We start from the raw sequence: 11,164 nt of genomic DNA, 5'->3' as shown, positions 1-11,164 counted from the left end.
CCTGTGATCTGGAAGTGACCCCGTCAAGAACCAAAGCGCAGCACCCAGTTCAGTGGGTTCACAAGGAGAAGGCGCAGAAGTAAAACATTGCCCCTTTTAAAAACATATCAAGGTTTATTTAGAATTTAAAAATAAGACATCACCAGTGTTCCTTCTAAGCTGTGGAATCTTGTGAGCAAAAATTCCGCTTTGTGAGCTCTACTGGCATTAAAGTGGTGAGCGAGCGGTTTGGCTGCTGCATAAATTAGTTTGCTCTGGAGCCCTCCCTTCCTGAGCTGAGATGAGCATGTGTGAGCCGGAGGCTAATAAACTGTGAGCTGGCTCACCCTAACTCAGCTTAGAGGGAACACCGGACATCACTCAACAGGGCCAGTTTCTGCAGCTCAGCGAAAGGAAAACAAGAAAAGCTACCGGTTGCCCTGACCTGGATACCCTAGGCGAGGCCGATCTCGTCAGGTCTCAGAAGCGAAGAAGGGTCGACTCTGGCAAGTACGGTACTTGAATGGGAGACCGCCAAAGGAATACCAGAGCCGGGGGGCCAGGGGAAGGCTTTACTCAAAATATCATGGCATGAGCATAAAGTTAGCCTGGCTTCCCTCTGGTCTATAACCGCATTATACTTTTTGCCTCTCAAGGGTCCTCCTTAACGGATTTTTCCTCCTATTCCCCCCCCCCTTCCTCCTGGTTACACAGCTGGATGCAAGTTCTCACAGTTAACGAATGACCCCATTCTAGAGTCTGGCTTGGAAAAGATAAGGTTGATAGTTGCAGGGAGACGCGAATCAGGAACACCTGCAAGTCAGACAGGCCCCCTTAACCACTTGGGGGAACTAGGTTGTTTTGCCTCACAGATCCATTCCCCTTATACTGGTAGGGATTGTGAACCTATTTGGTGTCGTGGTGAAGTGCGCAGACTCTAATCTGGGAGAACCGGGGTTGATTCCCCAGTCCTCCACTTGCACCTGGCTGGATGGCCTTGGGCAGGCCGTAGTTCTCTCAGAGCTATTCTCTCAAGAGCAAGTCTCTCAAGAGCTCTCTCATCCCCACCTACCTGACAGGGTGTCTGTTGTGGGGAGAGGTGGGGAAAGGAGATCGCATAGAATCATAGAGTTGGAAGGGATCGCCAGGGTCATCTAGTCAGAGAGCCAGTTTGGTGTAGTGGTTAAGTGGGCGGACTCTAATCCCGGAGAACCGGCTTTGATTCCCCACTCCTCCACTTGCACGTGGCGGGATGACCTTGGGCAAGCCGTAGTTCTGACAAGAGCTGTCCTTGAAAAAGAGCAGTTTCTGTCAAGAGCTCTCTCAGCCCTGCCCACCTCACAGGGTGTCTGTTGTGGGGAGGGGAAGGGAGAGGAGTTTGTAAGCCACTCTGAGACACCTTTGGGTAGTTAAGGGCGGGGTATAAATCCAATCTCCTCTTCTTCTTGACCTTGACCATGGGTCTGTCCTTCCAGAAGAATATCCACTCTTGAATTTCTTTCCTTCCCCGTATAACAATGATATCTCTTTCTCTCTCTCTCTTTCTCTCTCTCTCTCTGAAAGAAACAAGAAGTATAAGAGAGACTATGGAGGAAACGGACAACAGCCTTGAATCCGAAGAAAGGCTGGAGAGTTCCTCAAGAGGAACCGAAGACCATATTTCCTTCCCGAATGAGCTGGCTGAGAGTGAGTTTCCTTCACGGTTGTGTCAAGGGAACAGGCCAGGAATGGCCGTGGGGGATTTCTGATTCACTTCTGAGCATCATTTGGTTTGGTACAATCATACGGCCCGCTGGCTAAGTTGGGAAGAATGCCTTCTGTTTCGTGTAGTGGTTAAGCGCGTGGACTCTAATCTGGGAGAACCGGGTTTGATTCCCCACTCCTCCAGTTGCACCTGGCTGGATGACCTCGGGTAAGTCGTAGCTCTGACAAGAGCTGTTCTTGAAAAAGAGCAGTTTCTGTCAGAGCTCTCTCAGCCCCACCTACCTCACAGGGTGTCTGTTGTGGGGAGGGGAAGGGGAAGGAGTTTGTAAGCTGCTCTGAGACACCTTTGGGTAGTGAAGGGTGGGGTATAAATCCAATCTCTCCTCTCCTATTCTGGAGGACTGAAATCTGGAGGCTCTGAAGCTACTTCTGGGCAAGAGCTCAGCTGCGGCTCTTGGGGTGTGTGTGCGTGTGATGTATCCTTCTGTTAGCCTGTATTCATCCCAGGTCATGCTCTTGGCTACGAGAGAGGATCTTTGAATTTTCCTGGGAGTACCTTGAGAAAAGGTACTCCCAGGAAAAGAGAAGACTAAACTCCAAATTCATAATTTATGAAAGTTTATTGATACATAATCTGACAGAGGTTTTTTTTTCCTTGGGATCACATCTAGAATCCTTGAGATTTCAACCCGCACTACAAGAGAAATACATTTTATGTGCATCCGTAATCATCATTCTCAGCTTTATATCACTTCAGCTTAGCCATTACTTCATTAAAGTAAACAAAGAGCAAGGAATTATGTTATTGAAGTAAGCAAGAAGTAACCAAAGAGTATAGCAGCATTGCAGCAATATACCTCCCCTTCGGCGGGGAGGGCGGGGTATAAATCAGAAAGATAAATAAAATATGAAGCTTGGTAGGAGAGAGAGAGCCTCACCTTCTTAGGAAGTGCAACAAGAGAGAGAGTGCAGGTGCAATTCTCTCTTGACCTGACTCCACTGGGCTATTCCCTCCATTCGTATACACGTTTCGGTGTTTCTGCCTATAATGATTTCATGTTTTGGTTTGTGTGTTTCTTTAAATGTTTAGTTTGACTGCAGTACTGTAAGAAGGGTGATCAAGGGAGACAAGTGTGATGTGATTGGCTGATGACTGAGATTGTGGGAGGAGGAGGGGTGTCTATGTGAGTGATTCTGTGTGTGTGTGAAGTTTGAAGAGAGAGCTTAGTCTGTGTGACTATGGGAGATTTTGAGTCTGTTCTGTGTGAATAAGAGAAAGAGTTCAGCCTGTGTGGCTATACAGATGAGAGAGAGAGAGAGAGATTAGACTGTCTACGCCTGTCAGAGTGGAGTTTTGGGAGTCTGAGAGACTGTTTGTGACACCAAGCTTTGCCAGTTATAATTACAAGTTCCTTTCATCAGCAACAGTTCAAAATAACCAGAAACCTATTTTTGTTCTTGATTAAATCATTTTTTGTTTAAATTTATCCCAGAAATCAGAATAGTCCTTCCTCAGGGCCACATAGTCCTCATAAGTGCCCAGACTCTAGGTCATTCTACCAAAAGAGAGAGAGTTGGAATTTTTAATTCCTGGTGGCAGCAGAAATCTACCAAGCTTAGGTACACAGAGAGTGCTTTAAAGATAAAAACAGTGCCCCCAATAAGCGAGGACGCCACACTGCTCACCTTTGCTATCCAATCAGAATCGTTCCAAGCTCCTTGGACATCATTTATGGCGAGGAAAGTCCCTATTATTCAATTTGGGACCTTGGGGACTATCCTGGTTTTGGACTTTCTCCTACCAATGCCCCTTTACGTAAGTCCCATTTAGATTTCTTTGCCAATTGTCATCTCGACCCTCGATATATCTCCTAGGCTGCTTTGCCAAAGGTGGACACCTCTGCCAGGGTTAGTTTGACCGTGACTTCACTGTCCCCTTAACGTTCCCCGGATCCCTTCCCGGAATCTTTCTCCAATTGGCCAATTCCTCAAACTTGCTAAGGTCTCCCTGACCTTGTCTTCAGCTATCCTCTTTCCCCAGTCATCCATTTTGAGTCTTAGGCATCCATTTTGAGTGTCTCATCTTATGCCTTACTCCCAGCGATCTGCTACAATCCACTTCTTGGTGTAATGTGGATCACAGTATGGGATGGTGAACTTAGTAACGTTGGTAATAATATGGATAATACCAAATAGCATTTACAGTCCAGATCTTAAACTAATAACCTAATCTTATAAACTAACAAACCTTATTAATCTGTACTATTAGTAAAATGGATTTAATGTGAATTCTATATAGTATGTTAATATAAACTCCATGTAATATGCTTTGTTGTTGTTCAGTCGCACAGCCGAGTCCGACTCTTCGCGACCCCATGGAATGCTTAATGTGGGTTTAATAATGTGCCATCAACACAGATCTCTCACAGCCTGGTTATAGATTCACTGCAACCTTAGAATTCATCCATAGCGAACTCAAGGAGGCACCTCAAGTCTCTTATCTTAACTATGTGCAAATAATTATGTACCTTTGAATCTCTCCTTATTATAATCGAGTAGTCGGGACCCACGTTCTAAAATGCGCCCCCTTAGTGTTTGGACGGAAAAAATGCCACTCAGAAGACGCTACCTGCCATTGGCTGGGTGGCTGGGAGGGGAGGGAGCCCATTTCTCGCTTCACACCAGTTTCTCCTAAAAGGCCAAACATCTTATTGTTCCCGGTACTTCCCATCAAGAACAAACTATCATTAGCTGATGTCAATTGGGGAATTTCCAAGCGATCGAAAACTCCCTCATCTTAGATTCTAAACGGATCTAAACGGGTCAATATTCTGTAACATTCTATGTCTTATCAATCTACTACAGATCATTCTCGCTCTGCAATCTCCGTCCTCCTATTGCACGTGTAGAATAGGTCAAACGTATGCCCATCAGTTCCCTAAAAAACTATGCTCTCCCCGTTCAAGCTCCTCACAAAAGCTCCTGTTTAGGCGGTGAGCAGATTTTAGCTCGCCCGCGGAGCTTGATGGACCCAATGCGGTTTCAGATGGCTCTGCGGGATCTGATGCCCCCTGACGGTTCGTTGGATGAGCTCGTGGACGATTGGCATAGCCGATTCGCCACGACCATCGACGTGATCGCTCCCCGGCGCCCTCTGTGCCCTCGCTCTAGGCTTGCCCCCTGGTATACCCAGGGGTTGCGGCTTATGAAACAGGAGCTCCGACGGCTAGAGAGACGGTGGTGCCGAGCTCGTCCGCCGGCTTCCCCCCCGCCCACCCAACCCCCCCCTCCAGGCCGGGAACGGAGCCGGCAGGCTCCGTCCGCCGGCTTCCCCCCCCCAAACAACCACCCACGCAAGGCCGGGAACGGAGCCAGTAGGCTCCGTCCGCTGCCTCCCCTCCCAAACACCCACTCCAGGCCGGCGAACTACCGCCCCCCCCACTCCAGGCCAGAGAACAGCACCTGGAGGTCCCGTCCGCCGGCTTTCCCCCCCCAACCCATGGCCCACCCACCCATCTTACCTTTCTAGGGCCCGTTGTCTTCCTCCTCAACGGGCTTTACGGCTAGTATATTATAAGTTTATAAAGGTCTATCCTCAGAGCAAAAATCCTTAGAGCAAAAAATGAGGAGGTCTCTGTGTAAATCTACCTGCTTGTTTTTTGCTTCTCCATTTCTCGCTTCAGACCAGTTCCTCCTAAAAGGCCAAACATCTTATTGTTCCCGGTACTTCCCGCCAAGAACAAACTAATCATTAGCCGATGTCAATTGGGGAATTTCCAAGCGATCGAAAACTCCCTCATCTTAGATTCTAAACGGATCTAAGCGGGTCAATATTCTGTAACATTCTATGTTTGGTGTAGTGGTTAAATCTGGGACTCTAATCTGAGAGAACCGGGTTTTATTCCCCACTCCTCCACTTGCACCTGCTGATGTGACCTTGGGTCAGTCACAGCTGTCCTTGAAAAAGAGCAGTTTCTGTCAGAGTTCTCTCAGCCCCACCCACCTCACAGGGGGTCTGTTGTGGGGAGGGGAAGGGAAAGGAGTTTGTAAGCCCCTCTGAGACTCCAAGTGAAGGGCGGGGTATAAATCCAATCTCTTCTCTTCCTCTTCTTCTTCTTATCAATCTACTATAGACCATTTTCGCTCTGCAATCTCCATCCCCCTATTGCACGTGTAGAATAGGTCAAACGTATGCCCATCAGTTCCCTTAAAAACTATGCTCTCCCCGTTCAAGCTCCTCACAAAAGCTGTTTGTCCCGCTCAGGTCTCGCTTGCCATATGATGCCTTCCAGCCAAATTCATGTTCTGTTGCATTAAGGGTTAACAGCTTTCTCTGATATACTTATTCCACGGTTTTCATTTACATGTATTCCTTGGCCAAATACTTCAGTGCTGTTTATCTTCTCTGCTAGGATGGGGCGGAGTGGATGTGTGTGTGTGTGTGTGTGTGTGTGTGTGTGTGAATGCCTGCTTTGTATGACGCTGTCCTGCATGACCTTGTAACGAGGGGAGCGTTTAGATAGTGTAACCATCAGTTTGCAGGTGCTGCGGACAGCTATCAGGGCAGGCTCAGATATTTGGCAGGCTGAATGGGAATATTGATTAGGTTGCCTGGCATGGGGGGGGGGGTCCTGCTTTTAGTATAGGGTCGGACCTGGCACCTGGAGACCAGTTCCGGCACAGAATCTGTCTGTGCTTGGAATCTCTCTACCGCTCAATAAACAAATCTTGCTGCTACAAGACCTGACACCGTTTGCCGTTTGCCAAAAGCTTCCTGGCAACGTATCTTGTTTATTTCATACTTTCAAAATGACGATAATATGATCATCAATTGTTAGCGGCCGTTTATGATTCAGAGTCCTGCCATAGTCTTGCCAACGACACTTTGAGATGCCTCTGTATGAATATGCTGCAGTATGATAGGAGCAAAGGCTTCAGGCCTCAATGGATTCTATAGCGACCGGGGTTTTACATACATTCTTACACTTTGATACTAGATATTCTGGGGAAAGGTGGAGGGGTGGTAAGAGCAGTAAAGGTGTTTGAGGCCAAAGGGTCATCAATCCTCCTCTACTCCAATCAGATAGATGCCTTTGGACCTTCCAGGCGCTAACAGGTTCTCTCTATTTATTCCAGCAAAGGATGATCAGAGGAATGAGGAGGGTGAGGAACTTCATCAGGAAAGGCCAGATAGAGTTAAAAATGAAGACCTGAAAGAAAATGTCAGGAATCGAGGCAAACCTAAAAGAAAAACAGACAGCCATTTGGTTCAGAAGCAAGATGGAAGAAAGCATAATGTACATTTTCCAATGCTCAGGATAATGAAGGGAAGTAAATGCATTCAGTGGGGAAAGTACATCAAAAATCGATCACAGCTCCTTGTGCACCAAAAAATACACAGAGGGGAGAAATCTTTTGAATGTTCAGTGTGTGGAAAGAGTTTCAATAAGAGTGGCCATCTTCAAGAACATCAAAGAACCCACACAGGGGAGAAACCTTTTGAATGCTTTGTGTGTAGAAAGAGATTCAGTCAGAATGCCACTCTTCGAGACCATCAGAGAACCCACACAGGGGAGAAACCTTTTGAATGCTCAGAGTGTGGAAAGAGATTCAGTTGGAGGAGCACTCTTCAGCAGCATCACAGAACCCACACAGGGGAAAAACCTTTTGAATGCTCAGAGTGTGGAAAGAAATTCAGTCGGAGTGGCATTCTTCAAGAGCATCAGAGAACCCATACAGGGGAGAAACCTTTTGAATGCTCAGAGTGTGGAAAGAAATTCAATCAGAGTTATCATCTTCAACGGCATCAAAAAACCCACACAGGGGAGAAACCTTTTGAATGTCCAGAGTGTGGAAAGAGATTCATTGAGAATCGCAATCTTCAACGGCATCAACGAATCCACACAGGGGAGAAACCTTTTGAATGTCCAGAGTGCGGAAAGAGGTTCATTGGGAGTAGAAATCTTCAACAGCATCAAAAAACCCACACAGGGGAGAAACCTTTTGAATGCTCAGAGTGTGGAAAGAGATTCAGTTGGAATCGCAGTCTTCAACTGCATCAGTTAGCACATGCAGGTGAGAAACCTTTTGAATGCTCAGAGTGTGGAAAGAGTTTGAGTGACAGTCGCAGTCTTCAACGGCATCAGACAATGCACACAGGGGAGAAACCATTTGAATGTTCAGAGTGTGGAAGTAGATTCAGTAGGAGTCGCAGTCTTCAACTGCATCAGAGAACTCACACAGGGGAGAAACCTTTTGAATGCTCAGAGTGTGGAAAGAGATTCAGTCAGAGTGGCCATCTTCAACTGCACCAAAGAACCCACACAGGAGAGAAGCCCTTTGAATGCCTGGTGTGTGGAAAGAGATTCACTGAACATGGCACTCTTCAAGTGCACCAAAGAACCCACACAGGGGAGAAACCTTTTGAATGTTCAGAGTGTGGAAAAAGATTCAGCAAACGTGGCAATCTTCAACGGCATCAGAAAATGCACACAGGGGAGAAACCATTTGAATGTTCAGAGTGTGGAAAGAGATACATTGAGAGTTCGAATCTTCAACGGCATCTGAGAACCCACACAGGGGAGAAACCTTTTGAGTGCTCAGAGTGTGGGAAAAGATTCATTGACAGTTCGAATCTTCACCAGCATTGGAGAACCCACACAGGAAATAAATCTTTTGAATGCTCAGAGCGTGGAAAGAGAGTCAGTCTGAGTGGCTATTTTCAACAGCATCAGATAACCCACACAGTGGAGAAAACCTTTGAACCTTCGGGAGATGGTGGGCTCTCCTTCTTGGGAGGTTTTTAAACAGACGCTAGAGGGCCACGTGACAAGAATACTGGTTCGGTGAACTTAGGCAGATCACGAGAAGGGAGGGCAGGAAGTGTTGCGTTAGTGCTTAGTTTGGTGTAGTAATTAAGTGTGCGGACTCTAATCTTGGAGAACCGGGTTTGATTCCGCATTCCTCCACTTGCTCCTGGTTGGATGACCTTGGGCAAGCCGTAATTCTGGCACAGCTGTTGTTGAAAAAGAGCAGTCTCTGTCAGAGTTCTCTCAGCCCCACCTACCTCACAGGGTGTCTGTTGTGGGGAGGGGAAGGAGTTTGTAAGCCACTCTAAGACACCTTTGGGCAGTGAGGGGTGGGGTATAGATCCAATCTCCTCCTCCTCCTTTCTTGTGGCCCTCTCTTACATTCTCAGGGAAATGTTGATCACTATTTTGGGGTCAGGAAGCAATATTTTCCCAGGCCAGTTTGGCCAGGGATCCTTGATGCTTGTGGGGAGTGGGGTTTCCATCTTCTGGGCATGGAGCAATGGTCACTTGATATTTGTGGGGGGAGATATTTGTGAATTTCCTGAATTGTGCAGGGGATTGGACTAGATGACCCTGGAGGTCCCTTTGTTAGCCAAATTGCCTTATTTTTTAAGAAGCTTGGGGAATTATAAATATTAAATGGCAATAGGCATAAAATATAGGATCATAACCTGTGTATACGGACTCAGAATTCCCAGAGCCCACAAATAGTCACAGGGACAATATTGCTGAAATAATTGATTTCTTTACTAAATGTTGTCAAGCATACAAACAATAATCAAGCATTCACACACACAATACAGAGCTAGGAATACAGAGTTGAAAGGATAGCGACATTTGCATGAGCAGGAATATCATTGGTGGATAATATGTTAGCTGTCTGACGAGACATTAGCATAATGCAGCGAAAAATAAGACACACTAAGGGGAAGGGATTGTGAGCTTACCAGCAGCACATGTGGACTGATTCCCAACTGTCCAAGAATGGAACCAACAAGGTAGGGTGGGATTAGGAGAGGAAAAAGCAAGAGAGTGAGCTCAGGGAGAGCCCACCTTAAATAGCTAAAATGTGACTTGAGTCAATGGCCCCGATTGTATCGACTTTACTTTTGTAGATTCTTCTTGAATTTATTGCTATAGGAGAGAACATTGACTTTTGACAAAGAATCAGTAAAACGCGGTAACCCATAAAGCTGGCAAATGCATGAAATCGCAAGTTTCAAGCTTCAAGTCATCTTCAGTTTTCTCACCTGTTCAAGTTGTGATTAAACTGGGGCTTCTACATTTTTGCAAGAATGAACGGCATGGAGTTTAACGCCGTCAGCAACTGCAATTAATTATGAGATGTCTTCAGTTTTGGGAAGATTCCTTTGGCGATCAGTGACTTTTGGGTGTGTCTGTGTTTGAATATAATTTGGATTCTACAGCATGATTTATAGAAATACATGAAGAGTGGTCCTTTTTGTTTATGTGTTGACATATATTTTCATTGCTCGTAATATTTGTGTCTTAATAGATGGTATAAATTGGTTTAATGGCTGTGGTGTGAAACAGTTATTTGTTGTTTTTTGTCCATTACTCTGGCACACACTTCTCACAGTCCAGCAAGGCAGTCATATTAAAGAGTCCAACTCTATGATTCTAATGCTCAGTGTGTGGAACGAGATTCAAACATAGTGGTACTCTTTGACTGCACCAAAGAACGCACACGGGGGGAAATCCTTTTGAATTCTACACCCTAATAAAGATTTGTATTTTTATAATATAGTTGTTAGCTTGACCCTTTTAGTTCACAGCTGATTTTGGGTTGAGCCCCCCCCCCCTTTTTTTCAGTTTCTGTCAAAAATACCAGGTACCATCAGGAGGTCCAGCAGTGGGGCCAGGACACTAGAAGCTCTCCCACTGTTGACCCCCCCCCCAAGCACCATGAATACAGAGCATCACTTGCCCCGGAGTTCCTATCTATACTTTGTGGCTAATAGCCACCGATGGACCTCTGCTCCATATGCTTATCCAATCCCCTCCTGAAGCCATCCATGCTTGTAGCTGCTACCACCTCCCGTGGCAGTGAATTTCATGTATTAATCACTCTTTGGGTGAAGAAGTACTTCCTTTTATTTGTTCTAACCCGACTGCTCAGCAATTTCATGTAGTGCCCACGAGTTCTTGTACTGTGAGAAAGGGAGAAAAGTACCTCTTTCTCTACCTGCTCTATCCCAATACCTGCTCTATCTCAGTATTGTCACCCCTCAGTAGTCGTTTCTCCAAGCTAAAGAGCCCTAAGCGCTTTAACCTTTCCTCATAGTAGTCATCGCGGACACCTCCACAAAAATGAGACATCAAATAAAGTGGGAGGAAGAGCTAGACGTGCACTGGCAAGAGATAGACTGGGAAACCATCTGGAACTCTCCAGCGAGTAGCTCAACGATGTACAACATAAAATCCCAGTTCTTCAAAACTGACTCAAGATTGTACTTAACCCCCCAGCAAATACACAAATTTAGCAGAACCAGAAGCCCCATATGCTGGAAAGGTTGTGGACCACTAGGGACTTACCTGCATTGCTGGTGGATCTGCCCCAAGATCCAACAGTTTTAGACAGACGTAAAACTACAGATGGAGAACATCATAGCTCAAAATATCCCTCGTACACCAGAATCCTTCCTGCT

At 46.1% G+C, this 11,164-nt stretch overlaps 1 protein-coding gene across 1 annotated transcript in view; it reads left to right on the top strand.

The window, feature by feature from the left end:
* Positions 1–7,148: 7,148 nt before the first annotated feature.
* The window catches only part of LOC107122307 (zinc finger protein 850-like), a gene marked incomplete at both ends in the record, with an annotated part of 58,838 nt that continues 54,822 nt past the window's right edge, over positions 7,149–11,164 (top strand). The window contains one exon of the mRNA XM_015425364.1: positions 7,149–8,310. Within this exon, the coding sequence (XP_015280850.1) occupies positions 7,149–8,310 (1,162 nt within the window). The remainder of the gene's footprint in view (positions 8,311–11,164) is intronic.

Source organism: Gekko japonicus, unplaced genomic scaffold, assembly GCF_001447785.1.
Source record: "Gekko japonicus isolate JY-2015 unplaced genomic scaffold, Gekko_japonicus_V1.1 scaffold4407, whole genome shotgun sequence".
NCBI lineage: Eukaryota > Metazoa > Chordata > Lepidosauria > Squamata > Gekkonidae > Gekko > Gekko japonicus.
This window is presented reverse-complemented; position numbering and strand designations above follow the sequence as displayed.